General features: G+C 38.5%; 1 protein-coding gene across 2 annotated transcripts in view; it reads left to right on the forward strand.

Moving 5' to 3' along the window:
* Positions 1 to 17,054, forward strand: part of MCU (mitochondrial calcium uniporter) — a 184,649-nt gene that overhangs the window by 84,504 nt on the left and 83,091 nt on the right. The window contains exon 1 of one of the 2 annotated variants that reach the window (XM_074339574.2): positions 2,921 to 2,962. The exons of the other annotated variant lie outside the window; for it this stretch is intronic. Within the exon in view, the coding sequence (XP_074195675.1) occupies positions 2,927 to 2,962 (36 nt within the window). The 5' untranslated portion in view covers positions 2,921 to 2,926. Of the gene's footprint in view, positions 1 to 2,920; positions 2,963 to 17,054 lie in introns of those variants that run through there. 2 annotated transcript variants of the gene reach the window in all.

A 17,054-nucleotide genomic window follows, 5' to 3' on the forward strand; every position in this document is an offset into this window, starting at 1 on the left:
TTCATCGTAGAGAAAAATTAACTCAAAATGGTATCAAAGACCTAACTATAAGAGCTAAAACAGTAACACTTAGAAGAAAACATAGATGTAAATCTTCAGGGTCTTGGATTAGGTAAATTATCTTTTAGATATGACAACTAGAAGCACAAGTGACAAAAGAAAAATTGATAATTGGATTTCATCAAAATTTAAAACTTCTGTGCTTCAAAATGATAGCATCAAGAAAGTGAAAGAAAGAAAGCCACATAATGGAAGAAAATATTTGCAAGTCATAGTTTGATAAAGGACTTGCTTTCAGAATTTATTAAAAATAAAAATAAACTCTTACAACTGAATAGTAAAAAAGCAAGCAATCCCATTTAAAAATGGACAAAAGATTTGAATAGATATTTCTGCAAAGGAGATAATACGAATGGCCAATGAACTCATGAAAAGATGCTTGATTTCAGTAGTTATTAGGGAAATGGAAATTAAAACCACAATAAGATACTGTCTCACACCCACTACAATGACTATAATAATGATAAAAGAAAATAAGTGTTGGTGAGGATGCAGGAATGTAAAATGGTGCAGCCACTTTAGAAACTAGTTTGGCAGTTCCTGAAAGTGTTTAATATAGATTTCCCATATGACCCGGCAATTCTACTTCTAAATATATACCCAAGAGAAATGAAAGCGTATGTCCACACAAAAGCTTACACAATGTTCATAGCAGCATTATTCATAATAGCCAAGAAGTGGAAACAACTATTGTATGGCTGTACCACATTCTGTTGACCCATTCATTTGTTGATATACATGTGTATCAACAAATGAATGGATCAACAGAATGTGGTATAGCCATACAATGAAATATTATTTGCCACCAAAAGCAATGAAGTACTGACACATGCTCTAACGGGGATGAACCTTGCCAATACTATGCGAATGAAAGCCAGTTACCAAACACCGCATATTGTCTGATTCCATTTGTATGAAATGTCCAGAACGGGCAGTCTATAGAGACAGAAAGTAGGTAAGTGGTTGCCAGGGCTGGATGAAGGAGAATGGGAAGACTACTGATGAGCATGAGATTTCTTTCTGGAGTGATCAAAGTGTTCTAGAATTAAGTAGTGATGATAACTGTGCATAACTGAATACACTAAAGACCACTAAATTATACTCTTTAAAAAGGGTGAATTTTATGGTATGTAAGTTATATCTCAACAGTATTTTTAAAAAATAACTGGAAGAAGGAAATGGAAAATTAAGTTTGCCAGTTCTTTTAAAGTAATGTTCTAAGATGTTGCCTGGCTAACGTGTATGTGTGTGGCTGTGTATATTTTGGATGAATTGGGAGGAGAGAAGGAACGATACCTTTGTCATCACTTGTTAAAACAAACTTACCATAATCTCCATTAGAGCTGGTGCATGATGCCTCCTTGATTTGGATGGAAAGCCACCGAGCTTCCCTCCTGCTCCCTCTCCTAACCCTCCCATCATCCAGAAAGGTCTACAAAAAAAAAAAAAGAAAAGCCCTGGAATAGTGATATCTGAGTTTTACCATGTTAACTGCATCTCTGGTTTTCTCCTGTTAATAGCTGCCTCACACCCACAGGCTTATTGTGAGAATCAAATGTACTTTTAGGCAGGAAAGGGCTCTTAAAGAATAGAAACAGTCTACACATGTGAAGTAACAGATATCACGAACAGAATGGTTTTTTAATTTGGTGACTTGTGATGTCCGTTTAATTGCTCTGACTGACAGGGAGAGACAGAAATTCAGTGAACAGTTTTCCTTTCTGGGTATTTTTACCATCTTACTATAATTTTAAGAATTGGCACAGTAGAGTGGGGTGAAGGGAGAGAATGTTAGGGAGATTGCTGATGGAGAACTCGGTATCTTGTTATTGATGATCAGGAAATATTTGATGAATTGAATTTGTCAGGCAAGGATTTGGGGGATAAGAAATTGTTGAGGTTGAGGCTACGTGGGGCCAGTAGGGGACCCCTTTGTTTACATGTATAAGCCGATCGCATCCTTAGCCTGGACTGCAAGCTTTTACAGTTTTTTCCCATGGCTTACTTTGGCCTCTGACACTTTGCTTTCTGATGCAGCCTCCTCAGTTTCTTAGATTTATTAATTTTAAATGAATAATGGTGGGGTTAGATTCAGCTTAAGGCTAGCTAAGTTATAGTTGGTAAGGATTCCCAAAGGCAAAATATAGACAAAGTATACTGTGTGTGAGGCAGCGTACATTTATTCCATTTTTGGTTAAAACAAGGCTTGGGGAGGTTGGGTATTTATGTATTTTCCGAAACAGGTGGTTGTGTGCTTGTACATAACAGACGTTTTGTTTCCTGGGAATCAGTTGAGAGTTAAATGTAGGAACTTAACCTTCACTGTCACCTAGAAGGTGGAGAATGAGAATCACGAGTTGGTAAGTACTTAAGAAAAATAAGTATCTACTTTCATGTCAGTTCGTTTCATTTTTTCCTTCTTTCCCTTGCTTGCCGAGATATATTTCAAGGTCCTTGTGGCTTGGCCAAAGGGATAATCATCCTGGAACCCATTTTAGTGACAGGATCTCTATAGATGATCCAAATGATCAATTCTGACAGAATGAGGGCACTATTGTTTATAGTCACGCGTAGGCTACAGAAAGGGGAAACTCCTTTTTCCTCATCAGCTATTTGGGGTCACTTCCCTGAGGGAGACCAGTGAGTGCTGCCAGGACTGCAGCCTCCTCTCCACAGTCCTTGGATCACAGTTCTCCCCCACTCCATCTGGGATCTCTCCTTCACCAAATATACTCTAACCACATATTTGGGGGAGAGGAACCCAAGAATTGGCAATATAAAAGAATGCCATATCCCTTCTCAGTCCCGAAATCTCCTTCGTGAAGTGCCTGCGGAGGGGTAGGGGTACTCAAATCCATCCATTCCCATGTGTAGCATGCTGCTACATTCTCACCTTCACACGGTACGTATTCTTTCACTCATGCTCTTCCAAATGCTCTCTTGTTCTTTTCCATGTATCAAAATCCTACCTACTTTTTAAAAAAAGTCTAACTGAATTTCTACTTTTTCTGAGGAACCCATTTTAACTTTTGTTTTCTTATTTAGCTTTATAAGGATGTGTGTTTGTTTTCTCTTACTCCTTTGTAAGTTCCTTGCATATAGAACTCGTGTATTATTTGTATCTTGGCTGGTAGTCAGCAAGGCTAGAAACAGCAGAGGTTATTGTGACTCTAGTGTAGCTATTGAACCATGAGCCAGCATCCTGCAATAGCATACAAGGGACTAACGCTTGAACTCTAAAGATGAAGAATGCAGGGATTTTAGAAACACGTGACTGGCGGAGTCTCTCCCTGGACTGTCCTTCTATGAAGGCAAACCTGAGCAGTTTGCAGCCTACAGTTCCATAGGGAAGTGTGAAGGGAGTTCCCAGCCATAAAAAATAGAAAACGAAATTAGTTTGAAGTTTTTGCTGAATTCACCTTAAGCATAATCAATATCTACCCTAAGTTCTTCACTGAATAGTTTAAATGAAACTACTGCATTGCACATGCTATATATACCTTGGCTAGGTAATATCAATGTGTAGATTGTTTTCAAGTTAGATTTTATTACCTGACATAGGTATATCATCTGGGTGCATGCTGTGTAAAGCATCCAGATATTTTGAAGGATTAGATTATGTTGTTTAAATCCTTCCTATTCCTTCACCCCCATCCCCATGTCCAAAGCAAGTGTGGTGTTCTTCATTTTAGAATATTATTTAGGACAAAAGGCATGGTGAAAACAGCTAGTGGCTCTTTGAAGGGATGTGTGTTAGACTCAGATATGGAATTGCCACCTGCCACTCACCTGAGTCTGTCTTTGACATCGGAGAGGCTTTGCATCTGTGAGGGCATCTGCCAGCCCTCTCTTCCTAAAAGAGCTTGCTTAGAGGGAAAGTGTTGGGATTTCTAGCCCATTTTCTTCTGAGGTAAAAATATGTCAAATTAAACACTGCAGGATGTAGAGAGGCTTTGGGGGGGGGGGGGGTTGTATCCAAAGTGTTACTATAGAGCAAATACTGTTCATTTTCTCAAAGAAAGGGAGAAAGCAGAGATCATGCCAAGAAAAACACATACAGTGGAATGAGGTGGAGAAAAAAATGTGGCAAGTCCCTAAAATCAGATGAATGTAGGAAGGATCCTCCCCATGATTCATTCCAAAAAAAAATTTTTTTTATAGTATTGCTTGTTTTCTTTCTATGTTCTTTTCTTTCTAAAAAAATTCTTTTCCATCGTCGTCGTCTCTAGTTTCAGAAGCAGGTTAAGCTTACTATTAAGTCTAGAGCAAAGACATTATTAAAATTTACCAGCCCTCAAAAGTCAATATCCAATTACTGTACCTTTTTGGCCGTTCCGCATAATTAACCCTGCTGCTTGATTCAAGGGACGCCAAGGGAACCCCGGCACTGTTGGAAGCTGTAGCTCTTTCCTTAACCCTTCATGCTGTGCTGCAAGGTTGAAGAGCCCATTGCCGGGGTTTCTGAGGGGAGGGATCTGTGAGGGGTTAGCCTTTTCCAAGAGAAGATTTCCTTCTACTCCCTCTTGAGGACCAATGTAAAAAGTATTGCCTGATTCAGAGAGAGAGAGAGAGCTTGATTGCTTTGAATTTGACTAAAAGGGAGTACAGTGACATTTGTTTTCTTTACTTTTGTGTTTTCATATCCTATCAAGTTAATACCGTCACATTTGGGAAAAATTTTACTCTGTTTTCTTAATAGATCTCTTAGAATTATGTCTCTTATGGAGATAGTGTAATAAATGTGGTTTTTAAAGCTAATACGTGTGATTTGTTTACTTAAAATGAAGCCACCTTGTAGCCATGCATAATTTTCTTAAGCATTTTTTTGAAGGTACGTGTAATTTTCAATTGGTTACGTTTAGTTGTAGGACAGGTTTAAGAACAGATTTAAGTAAGCTTGCCTGCCTACTGGCATATCTAAGGAGGAAAAGTCCTGCAAAGCAATTGTCGGCAGGAATTAGGTCTCTAAATGCCCTTGTCTGGCAGGAAAAGCTATGTGTGCATCAGGGAGCTCCCATACAGTTAACGTGGCACTGTGCAGGGAGATGAGGGCCATCTCATTTCAGTGCACGATGCTGGGGAAAGCCTGTCCCTAGGCACGCGTGGGTGTGTGTGAGGGCTGCTGAGCTCGCTGCCCGTCCAGCTGAAGTAGACTGCAGAGCAGTTTTATTTTTTCATTGGGCTCCCGGGTGGGGAATCCCTCCTACCCAGCGAATTTGGGGAAATTCCGACATGCTGATGCATTTTCAGCTCTAAAATAATAATGCCCTTATTGGAGTGGGGAGCAAAAAGCACACAGAGAATGATTTTCAAACCCGAATCTACCAATTCCTAGTGTGTGTTCTCCTTGCTTGCTAAAGCCGTGCATGCAGAATCTTGCGGCTGTTAAGGGAGTTGGGATTCCACAGCCCAGGGATTGCCCTTCTTTCCCTTTACCCACGGCTCCTCCTGTTCTGGATATTAGCATGCAGGAGATCCAGCAGGAGAATCTCCCCAATATCCACATTTATCACGCAGTCAGCCAAGCGAATGGTCGTGGTGGCTGCTCCAGACAAACCTGGCAGTGCCCCTGCCAGCAGTTTTCTAGTAACCTTGGTGTCCCTGCTGCAAGGTTAGTGGCTGTGAATTGACTGAAGCCCAAACTTCCTTTTTTCTCTGCTCTCTCTGCCTCCATTCCTATGCCTGGCTCTCCCGCTCCTGCCACCCCCTACACTTAGGTTTATTAACTTGCGGATGGCATACAGGAACTAGACATGAATTTTTAAAATACATTTTAGAGTTTTTAAAATGTGCATAATATAAAAAAAGTGTGCATAATAGAAATATATCTCAGTGTTCAAAAACATTCTCTGATTGACATGGCAGATTAAGGAAACAGAATATAAAATAGCCAAATATTTTCTAGGAAGTCATACTTGTTGAGTAGGCATTTTTGCCTGACAGATTGAAATGAGCTTCTTTGGTGTGTTGGCATATAGTCCAGAATTGCAATTTTACTCACTTTTTAGTGTTTATTTAAAAATCCCTCTATTGGCTCATTTCATAGAAATAAGAGCTCACTTTATCTCTGACCTTTGTCCATAATAAGATCCTCCAAGAGCAGCCATTTTCATCTTGGTTTAATTTGTGAGGACAACATTACCATGTGTGTGTAGTCACTTAATTTAGTGGTGGTTATCTAATAATAGAAATGAATGAAGAAAGAATCCTTTTGGAAAGGAGATTTTTATAGAAATCAGTGTTTCTCAGCAGCTCTTAACTAATAGGTGTTTATTGACTATATACTCAGAATGTATTGAGCACTTTACAGATTCTAAAGAAGAGTAGTAAATACATCCTTGTCTACAAGGTGTTTCTTAACCAATTTGAGGAGATGTAAATTCTCCATGGTATAGTATGGGAAGAATACTGTTTTAAGGGTCCTAAGCTGTGCAGTAAAAGTTCCAGAATAGAATGATATGCAATGGACTGATTTGCCATTGAGATAATTTCTTTAGATGTGAGATTGGAATTCAGAGATGTCACCCAGTTTAGTTTAATGTAGTTGTGAATAGCTGTAGAATTATGGCTAGTTTTTTGGTGGTTGTAGTTTTTTTTTATATCCATATCCTGTCTTATGTTATATTTGAACACATCGACATTGAGTGAGCAGTCACTGCGATTGCTGCCTAAAAACGAGGCATGTATAGTAGACAGGGATGAGTTTTTAGAACCAGATACATCCAATTTCAAATCCTAGCTATGCTTATTCTTTCTATTAACTTAATAATGTAATATGAAATGATTTTGATGTTAAGCTAAACAAAGCATGATTTGAAAAACATACCTGCTGCCCCTGCACCTTTTAAAATAACACATCCTTCTGGACGCAGCCGAGGGCCCCGCTCCCAGAAGCCTTCTCTGGCTACTCCCGCCCACAATAATCCTGAGTCATTGCAAATTGAATTTCACTTGGTTATTTAAATGTTATTGAGTTTACTTTTCATTTGGCACTTAAGCATTGTTATAAAGGAATGCATGTCTATTTTGATAATTGTGTCATGCCTTGCTAATTAGATCGTTATCTCTTAGCCAGCATGGAGCTTGTCTTACATACCTTTATTTTCCTCACAGCACCTCAGTGTTGCTCTGTACATAAGAGGCACGGAGTTGATACCTTTTACTTGAGGAAAGTGGTAACAGTTGTCAGAAAGCAAGGACAGATTCTATTCTGTGTTCCAGTCTGTGGATGGAATTCTGGCCTATTCATTTCATGGGTGTCCAGCCATTACCCAAACAAGTAATTGTTGACTTTGAGTGTACGTCTCTAGCTGGTTAAACAACTTGGCTGCTTTCCAGTGTAGCATTGCAATGGTGGGATTGTAGTGAAAACACATAGGTAGTAGGCTGTATGCATGGTTGTATCTACAAACTAGTGATGAGTAAAGTTTATCTAGTACATTCTATTTGGAAGTTTTACACCACATCCGTATTGCTAAGGGATGGGTGAAGAAGATGTCTTAAAAACTCAGTTTGGATTGTCACCTAGGAAGTAGCACATCATGAGTCGTTGACTCATGACAAGTGCTTGCTTGCTAGTTTATAACGTGCGCTGTTGTAAAAGGTACTGCCGTGGAGCAGGTGGTTCATTGGAATAAACCTCACGTTTGTTAAGCAGGGACTAAGGAAAGGAAGGCTTGGCTATGTCTGAATCCTTTCTTCTGACAGCAGTCTAGAATGCAGTGGGATGTCTTAGAGCCAGTTTGGCTGGTTTCTTGAATCTCTTGGTTCTTGTTCTCTCTTTCCCTACATAAGACTCTACTTAGAGTTCTCGAGTCCTGTAACTAGTTCATTTTTGCCTGTCTAGAATGATGGCCATGCCTACTCCTTGAGGCTTATAAGGGGTGAGTTTGGGGTATTAGATAAGAAAAAATTAGAGGGCAGGATTGTAACTTCTCCCTCCCTGTCCTTGGTCCTCCCATTGACTATCAGGTCCTAGGGACCTTATGACATACCACCATCCAGTGAACACAATCGACACATTGGATGAATTGACCAGTTCCAAAACTGGGATTGAAGGACTGGAACATTTTGGAAAGAGTTAAGGTACTTAAGAATGTAATCGTAGCGCAATAGGTAGTAAGATATTTTAGATTTAAATAATATCATGTAATTCAAGTTTTGGTAGTATGAGTACCAGTTAATCTCTAATGGAGTCAAATGGCTGGAATTTGACTGATTGCTGTTGTGTATTAGCTGTAGTACAGCACAGCATTCTTCAACTGCCTACAGCGTCGGTGATGTGTTTAGAACTACATTGGCTTTAGCTTCATGTCAAGTATGAGTAAGTATAGGCGCTTTTCAGAATTTATAATGCTAGCTTTATATCATTTTATAGTCTAATCGTCTTGTTTTGAGCTCTCTCTCTCTGATTTTGTTCTATGGAGGAATTGCTCTGTTTTCTTACTACATTTAGAGAAAGTAAAGTTAAACCATATTTGACATATAGGATTAGTTCTTTTCACCCCTTTCCCACAAACGTAATATGGGTGAAGTTTATCTTCAGGATTTCTAGCTTTCCCATTCTATTTTCATTAATATTGGTGAAGTCCTGTTCCCTCATAATTCTCCATCAAATTTGCACCCAGAAAGAGATAGGACTATCAATATATTAATCTTTGTAACTCTCCTGGGCTTCTGAAATTAGATTCATATTTCTAATCATGACACAAAAGTAGGTATTCTCTTTTATAGGCATCTCAGGCTTCATTTCACCAAGCCCCTTAAATCACACAATAAAATATAGAGCACTAGAAAAGAAATTTGAAAACTGCCTAGCATGATCAGAGATCTCAAAAGGATGTCAGTTCCTCTTCTCACTACATGACCCACCAGCTGTTGCCAGTTACACACTTTGGGCATATTTACGGCTTTGGTTCAGGTCTGAATGATTCAGGAGACTTGGGGGGGTGGGGGGAGGGGAGGAACCTATTCTGTCTCATGAATTGTCGTAGACCACTGAAACTGGAGACGTATGCATCAGAATTCCGAGCTCTGTGGATCTTTCTTAACCCTATAGCATTGCAGCCCTCTGATACCAGCATTTTGGTCTAGTTCTAGTGTATATCTTTCATGTTGCAAAAATCAGCAAAGGAGAGAGGGGAAAAGATATTCCCTAAATCTGTTTTGAGTGAATGTTGGCTTTTTTGTATAGAAAGAGAAGGGAAATAACTTTTAGGCTAATTCCAGACTTTTTTATCGTCAGTGCTTTCTATCCTCCTTCTTTTGTCCCCAGTTAGGGGGTGTTGAAAGCTACACAGGAAGTTGTATTTGTTATAAACCTCCCAGAAGCCTAAACAAACGTATAAAGATTCTTAACTGAATGAGATCTAAGCTGAATTATATGGACTTCTCTTAGAAATTGTGGTATTAAAAAGAAAACTCTGCAAGATAATTCTGATGTGGTTTATTTTTTAATTGTATTATTTTGCAGATGAATGGAGATGAAGGTATAATAAACATGCAGTGGAAATATACATCTCTTATTAAATTGAATCTCTTTTTGCTTGATGAAATAACCCTGGGGATTCCTGGGATTCCTTGGTGCTTATTTATTTATAGGTTTATATCTAGGAAGGCTGCGGCTGCAGAATAAACGCTACTAAGCCTGCTGTGCCACTATGCTCAGAAAGCTTTACTTACAGGAGTACTTTTGTGAATACCAGCACTTCAGTTGAAATGTAGTCTCCTAGGCTCTCGAATCCAGTATATATTTAAATCATAATAGTGCTTTTCATTTTGATTATAGAGAAATAAGAAACAAAGAAGTATACTGTGGTCTGACAGAGATAGAGCAGATATTTTGGAGGCTTTCAAGATTTTGATCTTGAAAGCCTTTCTCTGTTGGTATATACTTAGTGGATATTCGTCAGAGTGATTGATTCTCTCCAGAAGCAGCAGCATTTAGATGATGTATTTTTCATAGTCTTTGTAGGTGGGAGGAGGGATTGCAAGAGTATACAGTAGTTCTCCCTTATTCATGGTTTCGCTTTCAGAGGTTTTAGTTACCCGTGATCAACCGCAGTCTGAAAATATTAAATGGAAAATTCCAGAAGTAAACAATTCATAAGTTTTATTAAACTGCGTGCTGTTCTGAATCGCATGACGAAGTGGTGCACCGTCCCTCCTGGGTTGTGAATCATCCCTTCGTCCGGCGTTACCCCCTCTGCATACATATACACTACCCGCCCATTAGTCGCTTAGTCGCCATCTTGGTTATCAGATAGATTATCAAGGTATCGCAGCACTTGTGTTCAAGTAACCCTTACTTTATTGTTGTAATTGTGCTATTTCATTATTATTTATTGTTGTTACTCTCTTACTGTGCCTAATTTATAAATTAAACTTTATCATAGGTAGGTACGTATAGGAAAAAACAATGTATATAGGGTTTGGTACTATCTGCAGTTTCAGACATTACCTGGAAAGTATCCCCTGCAATAACGGGGGGACTACTGTATTAAGATTTTAGGTGAAACAATATCTTCATTGTTGAGAGGTAAGAAGTAGTGGCACATTTTTGTCTTTGTTGCCCTACCTTGTTTCTAACATTTTCAAATTAATGATGGATCTTATGTCACTTGAGTTCCTTTATATTATGAAATGACTGTAATGTTTTTTAAAATCAAATTTAAGTTTATTAAAGCTCAGCTACTGGCTGGCTATCTCTTATTATAGCCCAGCGTTATGCGTAATGTATAAAATAATTTTAACTTAATGTCATGTATGGACTGCAAACCATGATCATTAGTATTTATTATTTTTCACTTCTTTCTGTTTTATTACTTTCTTCACCATCCCCATCTATACCCCTAGTGTTTTATGCTAGTCCTTGAATGGATTCTCTTTAGAGAATGTTTTTCTCTTTAAAAACATTGCTGAAAAAGCTATTTCATTTCTGTCTTTTTAAGTCTCTGCTTAATTATATTGCCTGCTTAAATATAGGAGAAATTTATTTTATTTTTATCAGGAAGCCTTCCAACCAATGTGCTGTGCTATAATTATTGAAATGTCATGAACTACCAAGCTCAACTAATCTGAATAATTATTATTCAATTGTAGGTATATTAGTTCCAAGATGGTCTCTGCACCTTTGTATTAGGTTGGTGCAAAAGTAATTGCAGTTTCAAAGATTAAAAATAATTGTAAAAATCGCAATTACTTTTCAACCAACCTATTATAAGAATATGAAATTATATGAACTTATTTTTAACTTGTCTCCTTCTGAACATGTTTTCTTTTATATAAAAAATTCTGTCTAAATGATGAAAAGCAATAAACATTTTTAAATGACTATCCAGAACAGATTGCTACCTCAGTTTCCTTTATCAAAAGGGGTCATATGTATAGTAGTTAAATAGTGGGGGCTTTAAAGTCAGGTTTGAATCTTGGCTCTGCTACTTCCTAGCTGTGTGACCTTGGATAGAGTCACTTAGTATCTCCATGAGAATCTGAGAATAATAATAATACTTCCTCAGAAGTTTCTTTGGAAGATTAAATGACATTAATGCATGTAAGGTATATGTATCACACGGCTAGTGCCTAGTTGATATTGGTGACGACGATGATGATGTGGCTTTTTAAGGCTTGCTACAATATTGTAGTTAGGAACCTAGAAATAAGCATCCTTACAAAGGTGAGGCCGAGCTGCCTCAGAACCTCAGTTGGGCAAAATATAGCAACAGATAGGAAGCCAGATGCTGAAACCACTCAAGAAGAGAGAAACCAGCAAAATGAATCACTATCAGAAAATTTTTGTAGAAGCTCAGTAGTCTGGGACCACTTAATATATAGACAAAGAGCCCTATACACTTTGTGGCCACAACGATTTAATATACTAAAGAGGTATATACTGGCTTCTGGTTATCCATTGCTTTGTAACAAATCACCTTAAAATTTATTAAAGCAACAACAATCATTGTAGTATTATCTCCCCTAGTTTTGAGGGTTGATTGGACTCAGGGAGGTAGTTCTCGCTTGGGGTGTCTCATGTGGTTGCAGTCAGTTGACAGCTGGCTCTTCCTCACACATGTCTGGCGGAGGCTGGCTGTAGTATGGAGTATCTACATGTGTCCTCTGTATGTAACCCAGATTTCCTAACCACGTAGTGGCTGGGTTCCGAGATTGAACATCCCAAAAGAACCAAGTGGAAGCTGTATTGACTTTTATGACTTATTTTCAGAAATCATATGAGGTCCTCCAATTATGTTCATGAACTTGTTGTAACGATGTTGCTAACCTTTTTTGATATCAGAGGGGGTTATTCATTATGAATTTGTACCAACTGGAGAAACAGTTAACCAAGTTTACTACTTGGAAGTGCTGAAAAGGCATGAAAAAGTTAGACGACCTGAACTTTTTGCCAGCAATTCATGGCTCTTGCATCACGACAATGCACCAGCTCACACAGCACTGTCTGTGAGGGAGTTTTCAGCCAGTAAACAAATAACTGTATTGGAGCACCCTCCCTACTCACCTGATCTGGCCCCCAGTGACTTCTTTCTTTACCCGAAGCTAAAGGAAATATTGAAAGGAAGACATTTTGATGACATTCAGGACATAAAGTGTAATATGACGACAGCTCTGATGGCCATTCCAGAAAAAGAGTTCCAAAATTGCTTTGAAGGGTGGACTAGGTGCTGGCGTCAGTGCACAGCTTCCCAAGGGGAGTACTTCGAAGGTGACCGTAGTGATAGTCAGCAATGAGGTATGTAGCACTTTTTCTAGAATGTGTTCACAAACTTAATTGTCAGACCTCATATTTCATTACTTCTTTCATATTCACAGGCCTACCCAAATTTGAGAAATCATAGACCCTTCTTTGATGGGAAGAATTATCAGCATTATCATATAGTGAGAAAAGCATGTGTGATGGGTTATATTGTGGTGGGTATCTTTTGTAAACACAGTCTGCCTCTGGCCATAAGAATTCACATCCCTCTCACATACATTCAAATACATTCAGTTTCTCTACCAAGACCCCTAATTCCCATTGCATTACAGGGTTAACCTAAAAATAAAAAGCCCAAATGAGAGGCAACAAGCATTTGTTTGGAATCAGAAAGAACTGCACTTCAGGAAGTTCAGATTCAGGTAGAAACCCAAATAGTGTCCCGATTACAGAGTGAAGACAAGGGTTTTTTTAATGAGAAAAGAAAAGGAAATAATTACATGAATAGAAGAAACTTCTATTGGGGTTAACAAGCTGAGTTACTCTTTGGCTATACATGGCTGGTACTGATTATATTTTAAGAAAGAGAATCCATAATCATCAGTCCTTGTGGTAAGAATGTCTGCTTTCCTGTTTGCTTTGTCAACAGTTGTTTGTAAGACAGTGTTGGTTTGGCCCAGTTCAAAGTTTATTTTGTCTAGTTCAAAGATTCCAAAGGTTCAAGGAGCAAGACATGCACGGCAGTGCCTCTGGAATGGTTGCTCTGGCTCCATTTTTAAAAAGCTCCACTTATGTTAACTTTCACAGCAGGATCAACTCCCAAGTCCAGGATCTTAACGTCTGTGTGAGATGAAGTTCAGGTGTGAAAGAGGCTCCTCAGGTGTAATTCCTTGCATAGAGCTGCTTGAGAACCATTCCTCTTGATTTGAAGCCCTGTGTCTAAAGAGAGAAGCTATCTGTCCCCCATATGTGCAACATACGAAGGTCTGACAATTAAGTTCACGAATCCATCCTAGAAAAAGTGCTACATCCTTCATTGCTGAATATCACTACAGTCACCTTCGAAGTACTCCCCTTGGGAAGCTATGCACTGACGCCAGCGCCTAGTCCACCCTTCAAAGCAATTTTGGAACTCTTTTTCTGGAATGGCCATCAGAGCTGTCATTGTATTAGCCTGGATGTCCTGAATGTCATCAAAATGTCTTCCTTTCAGTATTTCCTTTATCTTCGGGTGAAAAAAGAAGTCATTGGGGGCCAGACCAGGTGAGTAGGGCGGGTGTTCCAATACAGTTATTTGCTTACTGGCTAGAAACTCCCTCACAGACAGTGCCGTGTGAGCTGGTGCATTGTCGTGATGCAGGCCTTGTAATGGTGGGTCAGCATAGGATAATCACAATAGACCATCCCAACGAAAAAGGGGGAAAACAGGAGATACATAGTAGTTACTGATTGACAGAAGTTCTGGAGTCTCCCAAACATGTTGCGAGTTCCTTGATTAGGGATCAGTCTTTCTGTCTATGGGATTGGATTGTTTGCTAAGATTCTTGACTCTGCTGGCCAGGCTCTTGATTTTTCTGAGTCATCCTTGGCTTTTGCATAAAAACTAGCCTGTTTTTGCAGCTGAGTAGCCAATAGAAGTTGGGGATGTCCAAAGCCTCCCTTCATTTTGTTCTGTTTCTGTCTCTTTCAGTTTAAGTTAATACAATTTCTCTTAAACGTTTGTGGGCTTCTTATTGAATCAATTTATAAATTCACTCCATTAGACAAACCCACACCCACAAATCTCTCCAAAATAAGTCTTCCTCAATCTTGAACTCCCTGTGAGACTGCAGTGGGACAATACCCTTAAGATTCTTAGAAATCCTGTTGTTTAATGGCTAGTTACCTTTGAGCCGTGTCCTTAGTATCTTTAGAAAGCCCCCCGCCCCATTTGAAAGGGTCAACGAGGCACCACCTTAAATGTTTCTGAGACCTTAATAAATGATCTTAAAGGTTCATTCTGGATTTGATGCTTGCCTAGAACCTATTTCTTAATCTGAGAACAGTTTGCCTTCTATAAAGATGGGGAATGATAAAAAAGTTTTATTTTCAAACCAGCAAATTTTAGGTTGTTTATATTTCCTCCAAATTTCCCTTGGGAAAAAAAAGATAGGTTTTTTTAATAGCTTATCTGTTCCATTTGTATTTTACTATGGACAGCTAGAAGAAGACAGGTATCGCTTTTAAAACTCAACATAAAATTTGCCTCATCTAGAGCATTGAGTTCATTAGGTACATTTCCTCTTTTCCATATTACTGTACGTGACAACATTGCCTATCACTTCTCAGCCTTTTGGCTAAGATCAGGTATGACAACATTGCCAGAATTTGCACCATTACATATATTTCCTCTAGCTCCTAATAAAATTTTCTTCACTTTTCTTGAAGCTCTCATCAGCAGCATCCTCAAAGCCCACTCTACCACCTGCCATTTCACCTCAGAGTTAGTGCTACATTTTAGTTTTTTTAATATGGCAGTACGCCACTTCCAGGAATGTTGACTCTGGATTTTAAAATAAAAGTTGTTTTATAATCAGTATGCTTTAAGTAAAATGAGTAAATGTTAGAGAAATTTCTATTAAAACTGCTGAAAATTGAAAATATGTGCATGTATAATCATTGTGATTATGTTTTTAAAATAATTTTATCTTTTCGAGATAGTGAAATATTAGTGTATAACATATAATTCTGTGATTTGCTTTAAAATAGTATGTTAGTGGGGGGAATGGGGTGTGGGACAGATGACATATTATCAACCATAAATTGGTAATTGTTGAATCTGGGTGATGGGTATGTGGGGATTTGTTGTACAATATATTTGTATATATTTGTTTGTTTTGTGGGAGGCAGCAGAAGTTATACTCAGAGACTGTTTTGCCAGCAATTTATTTAGCACAGATTTGCTGTGGGAATTTCACACAAGCCAGTAGCATACAGGATAATATCTTTTTATAAGCAAAATATAGAAATAGCACACTCCAAACAAATGACAAAGGAACAACACTATTGTTCCAGCAAGGGGAGGTGAAGGAATAAAGTGCAAATTTAATATGAGGAGACACCCGAGAGAGTTGGTGACAAGAACTGATTTCCAGCGGCCAGTGCACAAAAGTCCCCTGTTGCTAGAGCACGTTGCTAGGGAAGCAGGACACCAGAGTTACTAGGCAGGCTGATCTCTTGCACCACTGGTTTTGGCCAACTGTCTTGGCCAAGAATGCCTCCTGAAGACAGGAGCGAATCCCTAACGGTGTCCGGAGAGTTTTCAGGTTATCAAAGAGTTGCCTCAACCAAACCAAAAATTAGATAGTCCTCACGAACTCTCAGTATTTGTAGTCTAAATGTCTCCTGCCATTCTTGCTTCTCCATATGTTCTTTTCGATAAGCCACCAGCTCGGCCCCTCAGCTGCTGGGCTACTGACTGCTTATCAATGACAACAGATGTAGAATGATGACATCCTGGCACCGCTTACTTCATTCTTATGTCAAAGCAATGTGGGGTGATGACATACTGATACAGCTTCATACTTATATAAAAGCAACTTTTTTGTCATAAACAAGAAGATTAAAACAACTTCATTTAAGTCATAAACAAGTGGATTTGAAATCATATTAAACCTATACTCAACAATATTTAAATTTTTCCCCAATAAAAAGTTAAAGTAAAAATGCTTGGAAAGTTCTTTAGAAGAAAGAAAGTTAAAACTTAAAAAGATTTTATACTTAAAAGGGTACACTTTAGTTTCATAGGAAACTCCCTTATATGGAACACTCAATTTTCTGACAGTGCCAAGCAAATGAGGCATCAGATGGTACTTTTGGTCACCTACAGTTGAAACTTTTGTTCTCATTTTTTTCCTTTTTTTTCAAACTTTATGATTACTTTGTTTATGCATAAAAGCTATCGTATGGTCTATTTACTGGCTCTAACCTGGCACCATAACAAAAAAAGTCGCTATACTAGGTAATTTTCAAGCTATTCTCCAAAAGTTACCCATCTACACAGAGTGAGAAGTATACCTCCCAGGATCCTAGGGATATCCTTGGCAAGTGTAAAATTTTTTTTGAAATCCCATGGTTTACATTTGAAACTTGCATACGTTTTATTTTTACTATGTACATACTAAGTATATCTATAATAATATTAAAATGTTTTTTGCCGTAACTCAAGGAAAAATATACTCCAAGGAATTGTGCCAAATTACTCCTCCAACACGAGTGAACACTGGGGCACACTGTTACTTATGCA

The sequence above is a fragment of the Rhinolophus sinicus genome, chromosome 15 (assembly GCF_057876585.1).
Source record: "Rhinolophus sinicus isolate RSI-liver-muscle chromosome 15, RSI-T2T, whole genome shotgun sequence".
Classification (NCBI taxonomy): Eukaryota; Metazoa; Chordata; class Mammalia; order Chiroptera; family Rhinolophidae; genus Rhinolophus; species Rhinolophus sinicus.